This window comes from Microcaecilia unicolor, chromosome 1, assembly GCF_901765095.1.
Source record: "Microcaecilia unicolor chromosome 1, aMicUni1.1, whole genome shotgun sequence".
Lineage (NCBI taxonomy): Eukaryota > Metazoa > Chordata > Amphibia > Gymnophiona > Siphonopidae > Microcaecilia > Microcaecilia unicolor.
The window spans coordinates 525,410,128-525,433,722 of record NC_044031.1 but is presented as its reverse complement, the minus strand read 5'-3'; the positions used below and the strand labels follow the sequence as shown (position 1 = coordinate 525,433,722).

The following is a 23,595-nucleotide window of genomic DNA, read 5'->3' as shown; positions in this document are numbered from 1 at the left end:
ACCTTGTGCAACCTGATACAATCAATGGTACTAAGCCATGTAGACTACTGCAATGGAATTTATGCGGGATGCAAAGAACAAAAATTAAAGAAACTTCAGACCACCCAAAACACGGCAGCTAGGCTTATCTTCGGAAAAACATGATTTGAAAGTGCAAAATCCCTCTGCGAAAAACTACACTGGCACTGCTTTTAAAATCTGCATTCTGGTCCACAAAATTATCTACGGTGAAGCCCCGGGATACATGACAGACTTGATCGACCTACCACCTAGAAGCACATCTGAATCAACATGAACGTACCTAAATCTGCACTACCCAAGCTGCAAAGGACTCAAATACAAATCAACCTACGCATCCAATTTCTCCTACATAAACCCACAACTGTGGAACGCATTATGAAAAGCCTTGAAAACTACGTTCGACCACCTAAGCTTCCGGAAAAAAACTAAAAACTAACCTGTTTAAAAAGGCATACCCTACCAATCCATCATAAATGCCTGATCTCTGCAACACAACAAACCTAAAGGACGAAATGGACATAACACAACTCTTCAGTTGAACAATTCCCTAATGTGGCTGTGCCACATGAGCTTTCACTTTGTATTTGTTTACACCGGAGTATGCAAACTTCTCTTCGGTACTATGTAAGCAACATTGAGCCTGCAAATAGGTGGGAAAATGTGGGATACAAATGTAACAAATAAATAAAAAATAAATCTGATGTTTTTGTTAATAAGCTCTGCACAGAGTGGGTGAAATTGATGGCGCTTCTCTTGCACTCCTTGTGAAAAATCTTGAAAAAATTAACAGACGCTGGTCCTCGTGCCGTAGCAAATCCCTTTTCATGCGGAATCCCTGCATGATTTCCAGCTTGTGCGTGTAATTAAGGATTTTCACAATGACAACTCTGTGGTCTAGAGGGTGCTCCACCACCAACGGGCCCACCGAGTCTGTCAGGGTCAGTTCTTTAGACAACCAACTTTCAAGCCAAGTAGATAAGTTTTTATCTGGAATACGTTCTGAGAGTCCCAAAACGCGGATGTTTTTTCTTCTTGAACGGTTCTCTAAGTCTTCCAACTTGTGCGATAGATCTACTACTTGTTTGCTCAAGCGCAGAAAATCAGGGGTCTGTTGTCTCGAGTCATCTTCCAACGTGGCCACCCTGGTTTCTAAATTGCTCGTTCTTAGCGTCAGTCCATCCAGCCCTGTTGCGAAACTGTCTAACTTTTGTGTAAGTCCCAGCGTGGTTCTAATGCTTTTACCACTACTGACATTAATTGCAAGAGTTGTTTCTCTGAAAAGCTTACAATGTACGCGGGCGCGCCCTCCACCATCGTGGATTCCCTGTTCCCAGGCATTGCTCTTTCTTTCTTCGTTGTTTTTTGAGCTATCGTCGCTGGGGACTTCTCCAAAAATCTGTCCATACAACCCACACTTCGGTATCAGTTAGGGAGGAGCTGTATAGCATAATATACTATTTATTGGCGCGCCGAGGGTCCCGGAGCTGCAACTCAAAGCTGCTTCTCAGCTCACAGCATCGAGAGATCTCTGTGGAATTGGGACTTATATACCGCCTTTTTGTGGGGGGTTTTTTCTGCAACTATATTCAAGGCAGTTTACATAGTATATACAGGTACTTATTTGTACTTGGGGCAACGGAGGGTTAAGCGACTTGCCCAGAGTCGCAAGGAGCTGCAGTGGGAATCAAACCCAGTTCCCCAGGATTGAAATCCACTTGACTAACCAGTAGGCTACTCCTCCACTCCACAAACCCACAGAAAGGCGGCATATCAAATCCATGGCTCTTCACCCTTACGTTCTCTCTCGGGACTGTTAGAAATGGCTGCTTCGAGACCCTGTGACACTGGGAGCAGTGAAGCATCAAGTGGGTCTTCATCTGTCTTGATGCCTTCTGCTATGCAGACTCCGAGGCATCGAGAAAATTCAACGTCCTTGTCGGTACCGAGGAGCTTGGGTCATGTGCATCAAGCAAAGGCCAAGAAGCACAGACACAGATCTCCTTCGATGCATGGTGCCAGGAGCTCCTGGGTGCCGAGGGATTCGGCACCCGAGAAGTGTCGACACCGGGAGGACCGCTCCCCCTCTATCCAGGAGGTGCCGATGCATTCATCTCCAAGCAGCAGAGATCCTTTTCCTACACCAGCCCCAGCAGTTCTGCAACCTGCGCCTACTACTTACTACTACAGCTTATCATTTCTATAGCGCTACTAGACGTACGCAGTGCCTCAGCCGATGCCACAGTCTTTCCTGATGGTGGCCTTCGATGAACGCATCTGGGCCTTGATCCCTGAGCTTCTGGATAGCCTAATGCAGCGATGTATGTCGATATTGGGGGTGTTTGCGCCTACTGTACCTACCACTGCGGCCCCGCCTGGCCTTCAGCCCGCAGTGCAACCACTGATGCTGCTTGAGACACCGGTGTCGACAGCCATCCAGGCCAGCACACCCTCGATGTCGGTGGAGGAAGCTTCACCGGAGTCGAGATGGAAGCCAGTTTCTCTACGCTGCTCTCAAGGGCATAGATCCTCGGCATCGAGGCGGGCCCCCGGTCTTGGACATCCCTTGGGGAAGTGCTGTCTGACACCAAGGAAGAGCGCTCATGGGAATCAGAAGAAGATCCCAGGTACTTTTCCTCTGACCAGTCCTATGGGATTCCTTTTGAGCCCTGCCCTTCACCTGAGAACCTCTCTTTCACCTCTTTTGTACAGGAAATGACTTAGTCCATTCCATTCCCCATAGAAGTGGAGGATGAGCCCAGGGCCAAGATTCTCGAGGTCCTGGACTATACCTCCCCTCCTAAGGAGGCAGTGACGTTTCCTCTGCATGAGATACTCATGGAAGTCCTTGTATCAACTGGTAGTTCCCTCTGTCTGTTCCTGTGGTTCCCAAGAAACTCAAGCAGGATCGTGGGACCATGATTCTGATCGCTCCGTTCTGGCCGCGTCAGATCTGGTTCCCTCTTCTTTTGGAGTTGTCCTCCGAAGAACCGTGGAGATTGGAGTGTTTTCCAACCCTCATTACTCACACCAAGGGGGCGCTTCTGCATCCCAACCTCCATTCCCTGGCTCTCACGGCCTGGATGTTGAGAGCGTAGATGTCGCCTCCTTGGGTCTTTCTGAGGGTGTCTCCCAAATCTTGCTTGCTTCCAGGAAAGATTCCACGAAGAGGTGTTGTGCTTTCAAATGGAAGAGGTTTACCGTCTGGTGTGACAGCCAGGCCCTAGATCCTCGTTCTTGTCCTACACAGACCCTGCTTGAATACCTTCTGCACTTGTCCGAGTCTGGTCTTAAGACCAACTCTGTAAGAGTTCATCTTAGTGCAATTAGTGCTTTCCATTATCGTGTAGAGGGTAAGCCTATCTCGGGACAGCCTTTAGTTCTTCGCTTCATGAGAGGTTTGCTTTTGTCAAAGCCCCCTATCAAGCCTCCTACAGTGTCATGGGATCTCAATGTCGTTCTCACCCAGCTGATGAAACCTCTTTTTGAGCCACTGAATTCCTGCCATCTGAAGTACTTGACCTGGAAGGTCATTTTTTTGGTGGCAGTCACTTCAGCTCGTAGAGTCAGTGAGCTTCAGGCCTTAGTAGCTCATGCTTCTTTTACCAAATTTCATCATAACAGAGTAGTCCTCTGCACTCACCCTAGATTCTTGCCAAAGGTGGTGTTGGAGTTCCATCTTAACCAGTCAATTGTCTTGCCAACATTCTTTCCCCGGCCTCATACCCGCCCTGCTGAATGTCAGTTGCACACATTGGACTGCAAGCGAGCATTGGCCTTCTATCTGGAGCGGACAAGCCCCTTCAGACAGTCCGCCCAAATGTTTGTTTCTTTTGATCCCAACAGAAGGGGAGTGGCTGTCGGGAAACGCACCATTTCAAATTGGCTAGCAGATTGCATTTCCTTCACTTACGCCCAAGCTGGGCTGACTCTTGAGGGTCATGTCACGGCTCATAGTGTTAGAGCCATGGCAGCGTCAGTGGCCCACTTGAAGTCAGCCACTATCGAAGAGATTTGCAAGGCTGCGACGTGGTCATCTGTCCACACATTCACATCTCATTACTGCCTACAGCAGGATACCCGACGCAACAGTCGGTTCGGGCAGTCAGTGCTGCAGAATCTGTTCAGAGTTTAGAATCCAACTCCACCCCCCTAGGCCCATTTTTATTCTGTTCCAGGCTGCACTCTCAGTTAGTTGTAATTGTTTAGGTCAATCTCAGTTATGTCTGAGGCCCAATTGACCAATGTTTGTTTTTTTGAGTGAGCCTGGGGGCTAGGGATACCCCAATCGTGAGAACAAGCAGCCTGCTTGTCCTCGGAGAAAGCGAGGTTACTAACCTGTAGCAGGTATTCTCCGAGGACAGCAGGCTGATTGTTCTCACATACCCGCCCTCCTCCCCTTTGGAGTTGTGTCTTCCCTTGTCTTTTGCTTTCTACTGGACTGACGAGCAAGCTCGCGTTCGGGCGGGAAGACGGTCGCGAATGCACAATGCGCACGGATCACGCGAGAGCTGTCAAACTTCTGTTGCTAGGAAGATCTTCCGATCCTGGGGGCTGCCGTGGACATCACCCATTGTCTTTGGAGTGGAGGAGTAGCCTAGTGGTTAGTGCAGCGGATTTTGATCCTGGGGAACTGGATTCAATTCCCACTGCAGCTCCTTGTTACTATGGGCAAGTCACTTAACCCTCCATTGCCCTAGGTACAAATAAGTACCTGTATATACTATGTAAACCGCTTTGAGTGTAGTCGCAAATAACGCAAAGGTGGTATATCAAGTCCCATCCTACCCCCACCCCCGATCAGAGCTTGAATTATGTTTAAAACATGTACATTAATCTTCAAAATTTTGTTTGTCGTGGTACCAGACTATATGGCTGTCTTAACTGTATTCTTGGCTAGAAATGCAAAACCAACATTTGAGAGAACATCTGCTGTTACATCTACTTAGTTGTAAAAATGTAACCTATAAGACTGTTTATACAGCTGGATTTGGTTATCTAGGTTCTACATGGTGGAATCTCATCCCAAAAGAAATCAGAAGTATAAGCTCATATCTTCTATTCCGAAAAGCTTTGAAGACTTATCTGTTTAAAAAAATCGTTTCTCCACCTAATTGTTAATTTGAAAGTTCAGTTTATTAAATGGAAGCTGTTGTATACCATTGTTCATTATAGGCCACATTGAACTGAAACTTGTTTTTGGATAATGTGGGGTATTAGAATGAATGGATAAATAAAGATACATAGACACTGGCACCGGAAGCATCGACCTAGATGGCTGCCAAGACTTCAGTATCCACTAGGAGTGCACTGGCATCAAGGAGATCTCCACCTCACTCGATGTCAGGCGCTGAGAGTAGGCCCCGGGACCAAACAACCTCGGACTTGACATTTAGGATGCACATGGGTTCAATGACATCCTCTTTGGCATCGAAGGACCACGATGCTATGCATTGGGGGGAAACCCAAGAAGCATAAGCATCGATCCTCCTCTATTATACGTGGTGCGGGGAGTGCCAGGGCATCAGCATTGCAGGTACCCGAGAAGCAGCAGCACTGGGAGGAGCACTCCTCCTCCTTGGAAGAGATGCTGGTGTGCAGGACTCACAGCAGCCAGGTCCCTGCTACCGGTCTGTCACAGACACCTCAGGCTGCCTCTCTTCCGACTCCCTTGCCTTTGCCAATGCCTTCCTTCAATGAGCCGAGCCATGCTCAGGGAAGAGCTGGCACAGATGCTGCAGTTGTAAACTGCTCAGTCATCGAGGGCACTTGTACCAACTGCAGATCCATCCCAGATTCTTCCTGAGGCTCCTTCCATGCTGGTGCAGAGATCCTTGGCGCCAGCACCTTAAAGGGTGTTGACCTCAATGCATACAGTACTGCTGTTGATATTGGAGGAGGAAGCTTCACCAGAGTTGGAGAGTAGGGCTGTATCTCGGCACTCTTTGGGGCATGAACATAGAGGCACAGACTCATTCAGTATAACCTTAGTACGGTGAAGAGTCTGAGTGGGGACCATTCATGGGATTCAGAGGAGGAGCCACATTACTTCTCAGAGGAGTCGTCGTATGGGGTACCTTATGATCCCTTGTCACCTCACGAGAGATGAAAATCTCCACCTGAGAGTCTCTTTCACTGGTTTCATCGGAGAGATCGCTTCTGCCATCCCATTTCATCTGGAAACGGAGGAAGAACCCAGGGTAGAGATGTTGATTCTCCTCCTAAGGAAGGGGTCACTGTACCATTACACTGTATCCTTAAGGATGCACTGATGAAGAACTGGGAATCTTTCCTCTCAGTGCAGGCAGTCCTTCCAGCTCTATATGAGCCTTTACTTGCAGACTTTTATCCACAGTACACTAAGTCTTGTGGATGCTCTCCCACATGAGCAGGCCACAGAGCTTTGCCAGTTGGCCAGCAAGCAGCTAGAGTGTAGAATATATCTGGCCAGGGGCACGTATGATTCCTTTGATATAGCATCCAGGCTGTCCACTATCCAGCTTATTTTCGAAAGAGAAAAACGCCTATAGTGCGACCTAAATCGGGAGATAGACGTTTGTCTCGCAAAGGCGCCCAAATCGGTATAATCAAAAGCCGATTTTGGGCGTTTCCAACTGCACTCCGTCGCGGAAATGAATAAAGTTGACAGGGGCGTGTTGGAGGCGTGGTGGAGGCGGAACTGGGGCGTGGTTATCAGCCGAGGAGAGATGGGCATCTTTAGCTGATAAAAAAAAAAAGGCGTTTTTACCGCGATTTTGGGTCACTTTTTTTAGACCCTTTTTTTTCACGAACAAGTCCCAAAAAAGTGCTCCAACTGCCCAGATGACCACTGGAGGTCGGGGATGACCTCCCCGGACTCCCCCAGTGGTCACTAACCCCCTCCCACCAAAAAAACCCCCCACTTTACAAACTTTGTTTTCCAGCCTCTATGCCAGCCTCAAATGCCGTACCCACCTCCATGACAACAGAATGTGTTCGATCCTCTCACAGCCTTTCCCTGGGTCAGATGTGGCTCTCGGGTGCACTACAGGGTCACATCAGCATTGCATTGTGGTGGGTGTAGGGTATTGGGCTCCATGATTTCATTAGCTTGTGTTACAGTCTCACGATGTTGGTAGTTGGTAGGCTCTTCTCCCGTGGTGCTTGTCCCCTGCCTACTGGGTCAGAGTGTGCCCTGTTGTGTTTCCTGTTGTAGTCCATGCGGTAGTGGCCATTTTTGTAAGCCACTACCTTTCCTGTGGTAGCCACGTTAGACAACTTAGTTCTTACCTTGAATGTGGCTGAAAGAGGGCATTGTACAGCATTCTGCCAGCTCTGACCTACTGCTAATATCAGTACCAGGGAGACTCGTTGCCAGTGGGGCACAACCTCTGATCTGCAGTTAACTGTGAGTAAAGGCGGTTATTCCAATAAAGGACGTTTTCGGAGAGATTAGTCTTCAAGTATCAACTGGTGTGCCAGTGTTATATAGCAGCATCCAGTCCTAGAGGCCTGCGTGTATGCAGGTCCCTGGAGCACTTTTAGTGGGTACCGCAGTGCACTTCAGCCAGGTGGTCCCAGGCCCATCCCCCCCACCTGTAACACTTGTGCTGGTAAATGGGAGGTCTCCAAAACCCACTGTACCCACATGTAGGTGCCCCCTTCACCCCTAAGAGCTATGGTAGTGTTGTACATTTGTGGGTAGTGGGTTTTGGGGGAGGGGGGTTAGGAGCTCAGCACCCGTGGTAAGGGAGCTATGCATGTGGGAGCTTTTTCTGAAGTCCACCGCACTGACCTAGGGTGCCCAGTTGGTGTCCTGGCATATCAGGGGGGCCAGTGTACTGCGAATCCTGGCCCCTCCCACGACCAAATGGCTCGGATTAGGACGTTTTTGAGCTGGGCGTTTTAGTTTCCATTATCGCTAAAAAAAACAAACGCCCAGCTCAAAAATGTCCATTTTTTTCGAAAATTCGGTTCGGCCCGCCCCTTCACGTACCCGTTCTCGGAGATAAACGCCCATGGAGATAGGCGTTTCCATTTGATTATGCCCCTCCATGGGTGTGGGAATGCGCAAACTGACATGGTTGCGTGTCTCTGACTTAGAGCCAGTGGTTCAGGAGAGGGCAGACATTTCTGGGTGACAACTTGTTTTGGAGATAAGGTAGAAGAGGTCACCGACCGCATATGGAAACATACGGACAGCATCCAAACTCTCTCTGCTTCCTCTAGCTGCATCCTCTTCCTCGTGGAGATTTTTGAGTGGTTCTAGATGACAAACCTACTATTCTGACTGTGGATTCTTCAAATATTCTGTTACAGTTACACACTGTGTTGTGTCAAAGACCACCAAATTGCCCACCAAGAGCGTTGGCGCTCTGCTCTCAGCACAGGCAGGTACTTATAGAGGAAATTTCCACCCTTCTACAAGCCAATGCGGTCAAAACCATTGCCCCCAGGGGACAAAGGTACAAACAGATCTCCATGTCAATCTCCTTGAGCTCGGTGCCATTTGGAACGCTCTAAAGGCTTTCAGAGATCAGCTACAAAACCAAAGTTTCATCCAAACAGATAACTAGGTTGCAATGTTATATGTGAACAAGCAGGGGGTACTGGATCCTACCTTTATGCCAGGAAGCAGTTGGCCTTCCTTCATGGGATGGCCCTCAGAGCCATATACCTCCCAGGAAAGGACAACTGCCTGGCAGACAGACTGATCAAGGTTTTGCAACCGCACGAGTGGTCTCTCAATATGGGTGTAGCTTGCAAGATCTTCCGAGAGTGGGGTATCACCTTGGTGGATCTTTTTGCTACTTGCCTCAAAAACAAGGTCCCCTAGTTCTGCTCCAAGCTCAGATGACACAGTAGACTAGCATCAGATGCCTTTCTCCTACATTGGGGGAAGGAATTTCTGTATGCGTATCCTATGATACCTCACATAGAGAAGACTTTGCTGAAACTCAGGTAAGACCAGGGAACTATGATCCTAATTGCACCTTCGTGGCCAAGGCAAATCTGGTTCCCTTTTCATGAGTTATTCTCCGAAGACCTGTAGAGATTGGCTTGTTTTCCGGACCTCCTCATTCAGAATGAGGGGTCTCTTCTACATCCCAACCTCCACTCCCTGGTTTTCACTGCTTGGATGTTGCAAGCATAGAATTTCAAATCTTGGATTTGCCAGAGGGTGTCTCCCGCATCTTGTTGGCTTCCAGAAAAGACTTCACTAAGAGGTTACTCATTTAATTAGAGGAGGTTTGCCATCTGGTGTGAGGGCAAGGCATTAGATCTCCCTTGCTTGAATGCCTCCTGCACCTCACTTAATTGGGTTTGAAAACTAACTCTGTAAGGGTTCATCTCAGTGGAATTAGTGTTCATCACCGTGTAGGAGGTAAGCCCATCTCTGCCTCTGGTTGTTCCTTCATGTGAGTTTTGTTATTGATAAAACACCCTATCAAACCTCCAATTGTGTCATGGTATCTCAACGTTGTCTTCACTCAGCTGATGAAAGCTTCTTTTGAGCTGCTTGATTCCTGTCATCTGAAAGTATTTTACCTGAAAATTTGTGGCGGTCACTTCAGCTGACAGGGTCACTGAGCTTCAGGCCCTGATAGTGTTGACCCACCTTACACATAGAGTAGTTGTCCACATGTAACCTAGGTTCCTTCATAAGGTGGTGTCGGAGTTTCATCTTAATCAGTCAATCATTCTACCAAAACTTTTCCCAAAACCACATGCCCAACCTGGTGAGAATGTACTTCATACCTTGGATTACAAGCAAGCCTTAGCCTACTATGTGGAGAGGGTTAAAGGTCATAGATAGTCCACCCAGCTTTTTGTTTCTTTTGACCCAAACAGGAATGAGGTAGCCATTGGCAAATGCACAATTTCTAATTGGCTAGTATATTGCATCTCCTTTATTTATACCCAGACTGGGCTGACTCGAGGGTCAATTCAAGGCTCATATCAGAGTCATGTCAGTAGCCCACTTGAGGTCAGCCTCCATAGAGGGGATTTGCAAAGCTGCGAGTGGCCTAGTGGTTAGAGTGGTGGACTTTGGTCCTGGGGAAATGGGTTCGATTCCCATTGCAGGCACAGGCAGCTCCTTGTGACTCTGGGCAAGTCACTTAACCCTCCATTGCCCCAGGTACAAATAAGTACCTGTATATAATATGTAAGCCGCATTGAGCCTGCTATGAGTGGGAAAGCGCGGGGTCCAAATGTAAGAAAAAAAAAATCTGTTCACAAATTCACATGTCATTACTGCTTTGAGCAGGATTCCCTGCTCTAGACTTCATCCTCCTAGGCCTAGTTTTCTTCTGTTCCAGGCTGCAGCTCCACAACTAGTAATCAGATTGTTTCAGGTTAATTTGAATAATAGGCCTAGATGTTTCGAATCCCTATTGTCCTAGCATTGTTATTTTTTGGTCAGCCTGGTAACCAAGGATTCCTAGCTGTGAGAATATGATGGCCTGCTTGTCTTCAGATAAAGTAAAGTTACTCATGTGTAGCAGATGTTCTCTGAGGACAGCAGGCGAAATATTCACACACAGCCTCCACCTCCCCTTGGATATGTATTCTTTAGATTTTTACAATGATTGAGTGATCGTTGCTAGTGCATTATGCGGGAAGGCACCAGCACATGCATAATGAGATGCTGCTAGAAACTTCTTTATCTTGCTAGTCAATGTCCAAACTGGCTCCTTCGGATTACGTCACCCAGCTGTGAGAATATTTGGCTGCAGTACGCGGAGATCACCTGCTACAGGTGAGTAACTTTGCTTTACTTCTCCATACCCTCGACAAAGTATTTCAGCAGGTTTTGATGATCTATACTAACAGTTCACTCAGTTATGTGCTACCTGACATTCATTACAAGCGACTTTTGCCCTGTCATCACAGTCCAACAAGACACAGTCTTGTGGTTGCCATTATGGTCATGACTTAGAATTTTGTGAGTTTTTTTTTGTGTGTGTTTGTTGTTGAATAATTGAAGCTTTAGGTAAATTCTGGTTTGTCAAATCTCTGTCCATCAATGTCTAAGTGTGGGTTTTTTTTTTTTCATTTTTAAATCTGCGGAATAAAATTCATTTTGATGTGATATATTAGCACCGATGGCTTAAATAACAATAACAGGAATCATGTAACACTGCTTACCTTGCACAAATACTATTAGCCAGTTGTTTCAATGAGTTACAGGGTTTTAAATTATCTGTTTTCCTTGTATTCTAGGTTTATTGAAAACAGAGACAACAGAAGTTGAGGAATCTGCAGTTAGTACAGTAGAAGCATTATCAGAAGAAGAGCAAGTAAAATTAAGAAAAGAACTTGAAAAGGTAAGGTTTTGTGATTATCAGTGTTTCCCACTGAAAGCTACTGAAGCATTCAATGTATGATATTTATTAGTTCAGTATTTGTTCCGCATCTCTAAACCAAAGAAAAATTCACGAGTCATACCTAAATACACATAATTAAACGCAGAACAATGCAAACATTCATATGCAAAAATGAAAACAAAAACCTAGAATCTTTTGTTTACTGTCCAAAGTCAGCACCCCTGATCATTTTATCCTGTATAGGTCTGTTGGCTTTAAGTAGCTTTCTAAACATTAAAACATCCTATTCCTCCCTAAAGGCTTCTGGCAAAGAATCCTATTATTTTGGGCTTGCAACTAAGAACCTAGTTTGGTGTTCTTGCAAGATGTGCTATCTTAAGACTGAACTAATAATCTTTGAGTCTCTGCAGAATGCAGGGAATGACTTGGTTTGTAAGGTATCAAGCTATCTCTTGGAACCCTTGGCTTATTGAAGGTAATCGTCTACAAAATTCCGCTGCCCACTTATTGGCAGTCTGTAGAAAGAAGGAGCATGGTTACACCTCAAAAGATTGAGAGGTGATGGTAATAAACGGTAGGAGGCTTACCACACAGCTTAGCATAGCTTCAGTTCACAGATGTCTGTGTTATGGCTGCTATATACACAGAGGGGTTTAACATAAAAAAATGTGCAATGAATTCTGTAGACATAAGCTCGCTCTTTTTATTTAAATACTAGTAAAAAAAAGGCCCGTTTCTGACACAAATGAAACGGGCGCTAGCAAGGTTTTCCTCGGAGTGTGTATGTTTGAGAAGAGTGTATGTGAGAGTGACTGTGTGTGTGTGAGAGAGAGAGAGTGTATGTGAGAGTGACTGTGTGAGAGAGAGAGAGTGAATGTGCGAGTATGGGTGTGTGAGAGAGAGTGAGTCTGGTGCGAGTGTGTCTGTGAGAGAGAGAGTGTGTGTGTGAGAATGAGAGTGTGTGCAAGTGCGTATGTGAGACACAGTATGAGAGAGAGAGTGTGTGTTTCACACATACAGTGTGTGCGAGAGAGAGTGTGTGTGAGACACAGACTCTCTGTGAAGACTGAGTGTGTGAGTGACTGTGTGAGACGTAGAATGTGTGAGAGAGAGTGTGTGAGAGTGAGAGAGAGTGTGTGAGAGTGAGAGAGAGTGTGTGAGAGAGAGAGAGAGTGTGTGTGACAAGAGATACCTCCCCCCCCCCCCCCTCTGGTGTCAGGCCCCCCTCTCTCTCTCTCTTGTGTCTGAGCGTTACTGTGCAGGACGCTGAGCTCTGGCTGTGCTTCAAGGAACTGACCAATCCTATTTAATAGAATTCACCTCCAACATTCTGAAGCCGAGAAACCTCGTGTGGTTGGTCACTTCTGCTTGTGACGAACCCGGAAGTATGTGATGTCAATTCAGGTGATGGATTCAAAGAACAGGAATGCCTCAGCCATGCAGTCAGCTTCAGAATGTTGGAGGTGCGTTTTATTATATAGGATTTTGGTAATGATGGCAATAGCTATTGAATCCAAATGCAAAAAACTGTACTGAACCTGAGTATACATTTAGCATTCGATATGTATATCTAGAGAGCAATTCTATAACTTACGTGCATAAATTTGAGTATGTTTAACACATGTGAATGTTTAGAATACTTCCACAGTACATAGATACAAGAGCAGCATACACAGAGGTGGAACATAGGTGGGACTAAATACCTAACGAAAAATACTGCAAGTTATGTGAATAGTTGCTGCAGTTAAGTGCACTCTCCTACACCTATGGCTGGTGTAAATGCGAGTGCCTAAATGTTAAGCACAATGATACTGGGTTATACTAGTGTTCTATAAAGGATCCTAGGTGCCTAGGTTCCCTTATCGAAAAGGTTCTTCCTGCATACCTTTGGGGCACTTAAATGGAGGCACCTAGTTACAAACATAAGAACATAAGAGTAGCCATACTGGGTCAGACCAATGGTCCATCTTGCCCAGTATCCTGTTTTTCCAAACAGTGGCCAAGCCAGGTCACAAGTACCTGGCAGAAACCCAAATCGTGGCAACACTCTACACTACAAATCCCAGGGCAAGCAGTTGCTTCCCATGTCTGCCTCAATGGCAGACTATAGACTTTTCCTCCAGGAATTTGTCCAAACCTTTTTTAAACCCAGATACGCTAACCACTGTTCCAGAGCTTAACTATTTGTTGAGTGAAAAAATATTTCCTCCTATTTGTTTTAAAAGTATTTCCATGTAACTTCCTCGAGTGTCCCCTAGTCTTTGTACTTTTGGAACAAGTAAAAAAAAATCGAGTTACTTCTCATTCTACACAACTCAGGATTTTGTAGACCTCAATCATATCTCCCCTCATCCGTCTCTTTCCCAATCTGAAGAGCCCTAACCTCTTTAGCCTTTCCTTGTATGAGAGGAGTTCCATTCCCTTTATCATTTTGGTCACTCTTCTTTGAACCTTTTCTGATTTTTCTATATCTTTATTGAGATACGGTGACCAGAACTGAACGCAGTAGTCAAAGTGCAGACGCACCATGGAGTGATACAAAGGCATTATAATGTTTTCGGTCTTATTCACCATCCCTTTCCTAATAATTCCTAGCACCTGTTTGCTTTTTTGGCTGCTGTCGCCATGTACTGAGCAGAAGGTTTCAGTATATTGTCTACAATGAAAACCAGATCCTTTTTTTGAGTCCTGACCCCCAGTGTGGACCCTACTAGCATCAGGTAACTATGATTTGGATTATTCTTTCCAATGTGCATCATCTTGCATTTGTCCACATTAAATTTCATCTGCCATTTGGATGCCCAGTCTTCTAATTTCCTAATGTCTTCCTGCAATATTTCACAATCCACACGTGTTTTAACAACCTGAATAGTTTTGCATCATCTGCAAATTTGATGATCTCACTCGTCATTCAGATTTGCATATCATTTATAAATAAGTTAAATAGTACCGGTCCCAGTACAGATCCCTGTGGCACTCCACTGTTCATCCTCCTCCATTGAGAGAAATGATCATTTAACCCTCCACTCTGTTTTCTGTCCAATAACCAATTCCTAATTCACACCAGAACCTTGCCTCCTATCCCATGACTTTCTAATTTTCTCAGGAGTCTCTCATGAGAAACTTTATTAAAAGCTTTATGAAAATCTAGATACACTACTTCAACTAACTCACCTTTATCCACATGTTTGTTCATGCCTTCAAAGAAATAAAGCAAGTTGGTGAGGCAAGACTTTCCTCGGCTGAACCCATGCTGACTCTGTCCCATTAAACCATGTTTGTCTACGTGTTCTGTAATTTTATTCTTTAAAATATTTTCCACTATTTTGCCAGGCACCGACATCAGGCTTACTGGTCTATAATTTCCTGGATCATCCCTAGAACCCTTTCTAAAAATCGGTGTCACATTGACCACCCTCCAATCTTCAGGTACTACAGACGATTTTAACGACAGGTTACTTGTTAGTAAGAGAAGATCAGCAATTTTATGCTTGAGTTCTTTGAAAACCCTTGGATGTATGCCATCCGGCCCAGGTGATTTACTACTACAGTGCAATCCGCTTAAGTGCAAGGGTCTGGGACCAAAGAAATACATGCAGTTAACCGGAGCGTGCACTTAACCATTGTGACCCAAAGAAGCTTGACATCTGATAAACATATATACAGTACTGTTTATTATACGTACAGTATACAGTCTCCGTTAACTGACGTTAGGCTTACTTGAAGTAATCAGTTGTAGTCCTCTGTACGCTATTGTGTCTGTGAGTTCCATAGACTACGTCTGCCAGACAGTAAAAACTGTCATAACACTGACATCCAGTGGCCTCCAGATAGGCCCGCACGGTGTTGAGACTTTCCAGCGCGCTTGCAAAAGTGACAGGAGGTTGTTGAATTTCGTCAGCATGTGCCTCATTGCTCATTTCATCATGTGTTTCATCATCAGCCGTTGCCTGCGTGTAGGTGCATATCTCGACATCAGTGCTATCGTCAGCTGTTTGTAGATCATAATCAACAGCTACGTAGCGATGAAACTCCTCTTCAGTAACACCAGCTGGGATGTCAATAGCCTGTTCATCTGACGCGTTTGCAACAGCTGCATCTGTTTCGTTCCTCTCCACATCTTTAACAAAGCTTGCCCGATTGTAGCAGTTCACAATGGTTGCCTGTGTAACCAGGCTTTTTTTCTGCATATGTATGGAATCCAACAGTGATAAATTACGAGCCAGTTCAACAGCACGTTTATCCTTGCCAGTCTGGTCATCCATAACGCTCATCATGCAACGTAGCACAAGAGCCCGATAATATTCTTTGAAATTGGCTATTATGCCCTGATCCATAGGTTGGACCAGAGAGGTTGTGTTTAGTGGCAGGAAGACCACCTTGACGTTAGACAGCCTGACATCATCACTGTGTGCAGCACAATTATCACAAAGCAACAAAATCTGACGCTTTTGTGCCCACATTCTAGTGTCTAACTTCTTTAGCCACTGCTTCCAAATTTCCCCCGTCATCCATGAATTTGCGTTGGCCTCGTATGACACAGGAAGTCGCTTAACATTCTTGAAGCAACGGGGCTGTTTGCTCTTTCCAATGGCGAGTGGTTCTAATTTCTCACTCCCATCCATATTGCAGCAAAGGAGGATAGTCAGTCGGTCCTTCGACGTTTTACTTCCTGTATTTTTGGCTTGTTTGAATGCAAATGTTACATCAGGAATTGCTCACCAGTAGAGACCTTTTTCGTCACCATTGAAAATGTCACGAGGTGCAAACTCCTCATTCAAGATGGTAGGAAGAACTGAAACAACCCAATTTTCAGCACCAAAGTCATCAGCGTCTTGTATTTCACCATGCTGTTTCTTGAATTTTATGTTGTTCATCTCCTTCCATCTTTCCAACCATCCAACAGTGGCTTTGAATTCAGTTAGTCCGAGACTTTCAGCTAGCTGATTTGCTTTCTCCATAAGCAGTGGACCACTGGCAAGCAACTGCTCCTGACTGGAGAAAACCATTGAAGAAGAGCATCTTCTCTACCTCCTCAGCTTTTCCCGCCCGTTTACATTTCCTATGTGGATTTGTATTGTTTTGCCAGTCTTCCAGAAGCTGATCTTTCTGCTTCAAGATACGTGAAATTTGACTGGGATTGACACCATATTCTTTAGCAATAGATGCTTGACTTTGTTTTCTAATTTTTTAAGAACTTCTATTTGTTCAGCCAGTGTTAAAGTCTTACAGTTGTGCGATGACGACGACAACTCCAGTGTACACTCAAACTTTCTTTCGCTTATTCTGCCTGTGGCAGTTAACCAATGAGATTTCAAATTTATCGCCCCTTTGTCACGTGCCAATCTGCTTCCATGTTCCGTGTGTGCGTTTATGCGGAGTCTTTCCTGCAGAGGAGCAGTCTTAAACCATGCATGTAAGCGAATCTTGCACTTATCAGTGGTGCGCTAAACCGAAGATTGTCCCCATAGAAATTGATGGTGCCAAAAACGGGACCAAAGTATGGCATGCGCTTATCCAACGTGCACTTAAATGGAGTGCACTGTATTTAATTTGTCAGTTTGACTCAGTACATCTTCCAGGTTCACAGAGATTTCTTTCAATTCCTCTGCAATATTACCTTTGAAAACCAGTTCCGGTACAGGCAAATCTCTTCCGTAAAGACAGAAGATGCTGAGGTTGCTGGTCCACATGGCTTCCACGGTTTATGTGACATCCATGATATGCCTTCACATGAGATCCTCCCAATGGACCTTAGCCTCTTAGTGTTGTCAGCCTACGCGAGATCTAGCAGGTATCATCCAAGTGTCTCCAGAGTTTGTTCATCTCCTCTGGTGGACCATTCGATCCAATTTGACTCTGGACTACCATTCCAAATTCCTCAGCCTCAATAGGTACTGACGACTGATGGGGAAATCAGGTAGATAGGCTTCACAATCGGAAAGCATGGTCTCTCCAGGAAACAGGTCTTCAGATCAGTCTTCTGGCGCTTCGGGTGATCTGGAACGCTCTAAAGTCTTTCAGGGATCAGCTGTCCCACCAAATTGTGCTCATTCAAACAGGCAACCAGGTTGCAATGTATTACACCAACAAGCAGGGGGTCACCAGATCATGCCCTCTGTGTCAGGAGGCCATTCAGATGTGGCGAGGGCTTGCCAACACGGCATGTTCCTGCGGGCCACTTATCTGGGGGACAAAAACAACATTCTCCGAGGACAAGGAGGCTTCCTGTTCTCACATGTGGGTCGACATCCGCGGCGGCCCAGGAATCGGCAAAAAATTTTGCAAGCAAAATAAAATCAAAGACTTTCGAGAGAGTTCTGTCATGCGGGCAGCGCGAACCACTCATGCGTGAACGACTTCCTACCCCCCGCCCGAGCGTGCCTCTTCAGTTCTTTTTTCTCCGCAGTGAGGTGCGGTCTGTTTTCCTGATCGCTTCTTTCAGGCCCAGGAAGAACTTCTCTATTTCGAGTTTGGCTTTTTTCTTTTTTGATTTGTTAAAAAAACAAACTGTTTTTAGGTTAGTTTCCTGTATTTTCTTTTCCTTTTTTCCCCTGTTAAAGTTTCCTTTCTTTTTCGACCCGGCCGGCCTTTTGGCTGTGCGGTCAGTTTTTTCCCTTTTTTGTGCTTTTTCTTTTTTGGCACAATCGCGTCGTTTGATTTCGCCAAAGCCGTTTTTTCTTCCATGTCATCGAAGACACCCAGCGGCTTCAAACATTGTACTCGGTGCAACCGGACCATCTCAGGTACAGATACCCACGCCTGGTGTATCCAGTGCCTTGGACCAGACCATAGTCCAGCCACTTGTAGTCTGTGTCTTCGTATGAAGAAATGGACCCAAGCGTCTCGAGAAGCCCAACGAGAGAAGCTTTTTGGGGCTCAGTCCGGTCCTTTGTCATTGGTACCGAGGTCGGCGTTGACATCGACAGGAGAATCGACGTTGAGGAGAGAGGTAATGGCTGCTGAGAGACCAACTCACGCTGGGAGCAGTGAGGCGTCGAGTGGGTCTCCACCTGCCTCGAGGCCTCCTGTTAATGCAGGCCCCCCGGGACTGACCTTTGTCAGACCTGGCCCCGAGGAGACGTGAGGATTCCACGTCCTCTTCATCGGTACTGAGGAGTCTCAATGACGAACGTCGAGCAAAGGCTAAGAAGCACCATCATCGTTCTCCTTCGACGCACGGTACTGGGAGCTCCAGGGCGTCAAGAGAGTCGGCACGTGAGAAGCGTCGGCGCCGAGAGGACTGTACCCCCTCGGTACAGGAGGTGCCGATGCGTCGGTCTCTTGGCAGCCCGGTACCTGCTCCTGAGCCTCCACAGATTCTGACCACCTGTTCCACCGGCCCCGCAGCCTTCTCCGATGGCGGCTGTCGACGAGCGTATCTGGGCCTTGTTTCCAGAACCTCTGGAAGGTTTATTGCGACAATCAGCTTCAGTGTCGGGGGTGCTTCCACCTTCTGTGCCATCTGCTGCAGCGGTGTCTGGCCCTTCGCCTGTGGTGAGGTCTCCGACTGCGGTGCCGCCTGCTGCCACCCAGGTCGACTCCCCTTCGACGTCAGTGGAGGGAGCTTCGCCGCAGTCGGATCGGGTGTCGACTTCTCAACATCGCCACAGACGACATCGTTCCTCGACGTCAAGGCAGGTCCAGTGTCGAAGTACCTTGACACAGGTTTATCCGACACTGAGCAGGAGCGCTCGTGGGAATCAGAAGAAGATCCCAGGTACTTCTCTTCTAATGAGTCCTTTGGGATTCCCTCTGACCCTTCCTCCCCTTCGCTGGAAAGAAGACTGTCTCCACTGGAGAGTCTGTTTTTTTCCTCCTTTGTCCGGGAAATGGCTGTGGCTATTCCTTTCCCTGTGGATGTTGAAGATGAGACTGGGACTGAGATGCTCGAGGTCCTGGATTATTCTTCTCCACCTAAAGAGGCTGTGACAGTCCTTCTGCATAAGGTACTGAAGGAAGTCCTTATGCAAAACTGGTCCGCCCTTCTGGCCCTGTGGTTCCCAAGAAAGCTGAGTCCCAATACCGGATCCACGGTGAACCTGTATTGATGAGGTCCCAATTACCCCACAATTCCATGGTGGTGGATTCCGCTCTCAAGAGAGCTATGAGTACTAGAGACTATGCTGTGACGCCCCCAGGCAGAGAAGCTAGGACATTTGACTCTTTTGGGAGAAAGACGTATCAGGCCGCTCTGCTCACTGCCAAGATCCAGTCATACCAGCTCTTCACGTGCGTACACTTGTGGAACTCAATATGTCAACTGTCCAGCTTGGTTGATACACTTGCTACGGAGCTGGCCGAGCCTTTTGGCCAGGTGGTCAGGCAGGAGAAGGCGTGTCGCAAGTTCCTGGCCAGGGATACGTTTGACGTGACATCCAGAATCGCTGCTCAAGGTATAGTGATGCGCAGACTCTCATGGCTGCGCGTCTCTGACCTGGATCATTCTGTCTAGCAGCGGATGGCGGATGTTCCTTGCCGGGGGGGGGGGGGGGGGGGGGACAATCTTTTTGGAGAAAAAGTAGAGGATCTAGTTGATCAGATCAAGAAGCATCATTCTGCTACTGCCTCCTCATCTAGGAGGGCTTTTGGAGGGAGGAAGCGTGCCCCCTATATCTGCTCTAGGTGTAGATACACTCCTGCTTCTCGGCAGCCTACCCAGGCTCAGCCCCAGCTCGCTCGTTCTCGTCAACAGCGTGCGACTAAGGCCCATTCTGCTCCCCACCCCAAAAGCAAGGGATGGGCTTTTGACTGGCTCCAGTTCAGCATAGCCTCTGTAAAAGTGTCCGTTCCGGATGACTTGCCGTAAGCTCTTCCGAGCAGGGACCGTCCTTAATTGTTGGTTTGTGCAGCGCTGCGTGACCCTGGTGGCGCTCTGGAGGTGTTAAGTAGTAGTAGTACCCTCATGTCCCCTTACGTTCCCGCCCGTAACCTCCGCTCACAGGACAAATCCCTCCTCTCAGTACCCTTCTCCACCACCGCCAACTCCAGGCTCCGCTCATTCTGCCTCGCCTCACCCTATGCTTGGAATCAACTTTCTGAGCCCTTACGCCAAGCCCCCTCCCTACCCATCTTCAAATCCTTGCTCAAGCCCACCTCTTCAATGTTGCTTTCGGCACCTAACCTTTGTACCTTTCAGGAAATCTAGACTGCCCCTATTTGACTGACTGTACATTTGTCCTTTAAATTGTAAGCTCCTTTGAGCAGGGACTGTCCTTCTATGTTAAATTGTACAGCGCTGCGTAACCCTAGTAGCGCTTTAGAAATGTCTAGTAGTAGTAGGTTAATGTTTTTTTCACCAAAGGTGGCCTCTCATAACCTCCGACCGGTGGGTTCTTCAAATAGTCCGGTTAGGATACACCCTCAATCTGGAATCCAAACCTCCAAATTGCCCACCAGGAGCTCATTCTTACGTCTCCCAGCACAGGCAGGTTCTTGCAGAGGAACTCTCCGCCCTTCTAAAGGCCATTGCCATCCCTGGGCACCCTTCTTCCCATGATTCAAGAGAATGATTGGCTATGCTCTCTGGACTTAAAGGATGCTTATACACCCATCTCGATACTCCCAGCTCACAGGAAGTATCTTTGATTTCGGCGGGGTACCCAGCACTTTCAGTACCTTGTACTGCCCTTTGGTCTGGTGTCTGCTCCCAGAGTGTTCACAAAGTGCCTAGTGGTAGTCGCAGCATCGCTACGCAGACTGGGAGTGCATGTGTTCCCTTATCTCAAAGATTGGCTGGTGAAGAGCACCTCAGAGGCAGGCACTCTACAGTCCATGCGAATGGCTATTCAGGTGCTAGAACTACTGGGGTTCGTGATCAATTATTCCAAGTCCCATCTCACCCCAGTTCAAAAATTGGAATTCATTGGAGCTCTGTTGAACACAAAGACAGCTCGAGCTTATCTTCCCAAGGCAAGGTCAGACAACCTCCTGTCCCTAGTGTCTATTGTTCTAGTGTCTCAACAGATCATGGTTCGGCAGATGTTAAGACTTCTGGGGCACATGGCCTCCATGGTTCATGTGACTCCCATGGCACACTTACACATGAGATCAGCTCCATGGACCCTAGCTTCCCAGTGGTATCAAGCTGCAGGAAGTCTAGAGGATGTGATCCAACTGTCCACTGACTTCGGAATTCCTTTGCAGTGGTGGACGATTTGATCAAATTTGACCTTGGGATGTCCATTCCAAATTCCTCAGCTGCAAAATGTGCTGACGACAGATGCATCCCTCATGGGGTGGGGAGCTCATGTAGATGGACTTCACACTCAAGGAGCTTGGTCTTTTCAGGAAAAAGGTATTCATATCAATCTCCTGGAATTGCGAGCGATTTGGAACGCTCTAAAGGCTTTCAGAGACCGGCTGTCCAACCAAATCATATTGATTCAGACAGACAATCAGGTTGCCATGTATTACACCAACAAGCAGGGGGCACCGGATCTCGCCCTCTGTGTCAGGAAGCTGTCCAGATGTGTCTTTGGGCACACCATCATGGCATGTTTCTCCAAGCCACTTATCTGGCAGGTGTAAACAACAGTCTGGCTGACAGGCTGAGCAGGGTAATGCAACCTCACAAGTGGTCACTGAACATGGGTGTAGTTCGCAAGATCTTCCGAGCATGGGGCACCCCCCTCAGTGGATCTTTTTGCCACTCAGATCAATCACAAGGTCCCTCAGTTCTGTTCCAGGCTTCAGGCCCACGACAGACTAGTGTCAGACGCCTTTCTCCTACATTGGGGAGCAGGCCTTCTGTATGCGTATCCTTCCATACCTCTAATAGGGAAGACTTTGCTGAAACTCAAACAAGACTGCGGAACCATGATTCTGATAGCTCCTTTTGAGCCACTGAATTCCTGCCATCTGATGTATTTGACCTGGAAGGTCATTTTCTTGGTGGCTGTTACTTCAGCTCGTAGGGTCAGTGAGCTTCAGGCCTTGGTGGTGCATGCACCGTATATCAAGTTCCATCATAATAGAGTAGTCCTCCGCACCTAAGTTCCTGCCGAAGGTGGTGTCAGAGTTCCATCTGAACCAGTCAATTCTCTTGCCAACATTCTTTCCCCGTCCTCATACCTGCCCTGGCGAAAGCAGTTTGCATACCTTGGACTGCAAGAGAGCATTGGCCTTTTACGTGGAGCATACACAGTCCTTCAGACAGTCCACCCAGTTCTTTGTTCCTTTCAATCCCAACAGGAGGGGAGTCGCCATCGGAAAACGCACAATCTCCAATTAGCTAGTAGATTGCATTTCCTTCACTTATGCCCAAGCTGGGCTGACTCTTGAGGGTCATGTCACGGCTCATAATGTTAGAGCCATGGCTGTGTCAATGGCCCACTTAAAGTCGGCCTCCATTGAAGAGATTTGCAAAGCTGCAACGTCATCATCAATCCACACATTCACAACTCACTATTGCCTTCAGCAGGATACCCGATGCAACAGTCTGTTTGGGCAGGCAGTGCTGCAGAATCTGTTTGGGGTTTAGAATCCTACTCCACCCTCCTAGACCCATTTTGATTCTGTTCCAGGCTGTACTCTGTTAGTTGATTTTGGTTTCAGGTCAATCTATGTTATGTCCTCGCCGTTGCGAGGCCTAATTGACCAATGTTTATTGTTTTGAGTGAGCCTGGTTGCTAGGGATACCCCACATGTGAGAACAAGCAGCCTGCTTGTTCTCGGAGAAAGTGAAGATACTTACCTGTAGCAGGTTTTCTCAGAGGACAGCAGGGTGATTGTTCTCACAAACCCGCCCTCCTCCCCTTTGAAGTTGTTGATGTTGTTGTTTCTTGTTTGTATGCTTTTTGATTAAACTGAAGAGGCATGCTCGCATGGTGGGCGGGAAGTCGTTTGCGCATGTTCGGTTCACGCTGCCAGCGTGACAGAACTCTCTCGAAAGTCTTTGATTTTATTTTGCTTGCAAAATTTTTTGCCAATTCCTGGGCCGCTGCGGACGTCGACCCACATGTGAGAACAATCAGCCTGCTGTCCTCAGAGAATACCTGGTACGGGGAAGTATCTTCGCTGTCTGGCCGACAGTCTGAACAGGGTTATGCAACCGCATGAGTGGTCTTTCAACATGGGCATTGTCTGCAAGATCTTCTGAGTGTGAGGCACCCCCTCAGTGGATCTTTTTGCTACTCAACTGAAGTCCCTCAGTTCTGTTCCAGACTGCAGGCTTATGACAGCCTTGCATCACATACCTTCCAGGTCTTCTGTATGTGTATCCTCCCATTCCTCTTGTGGGGAAGACTTTGCTGAAACTCAAGCAAGG

At 47.0% G+C, this 23,595-nt stretch overlaps 1 protein-coding gene across 3 annotated transcripts in view; it reads left to right on the top strand.

Annotated features, from left to right (window-relative positions):
• The window catches only part of TPD52 (tumor protein D52), a 171,599-nt gene that overhangs the window by 67,976 nt on the left and 80,028 nt on the right, over positions 1-23,595 (top strand). For all 3 annotated transcript variants that reach the window (XM_030215874.1, XM_030215856.1, XM_030215864.1), the window contains exon 2: positions 11,224-11,327. In XM_030215874.1, the coding sequence (XP_030071734.1) occupies positions 11,224-11,327 (104 nt within the window). The remainder of the gene's footprint in view (positions 1-11,223; positions 11,328-23,595) is intronic.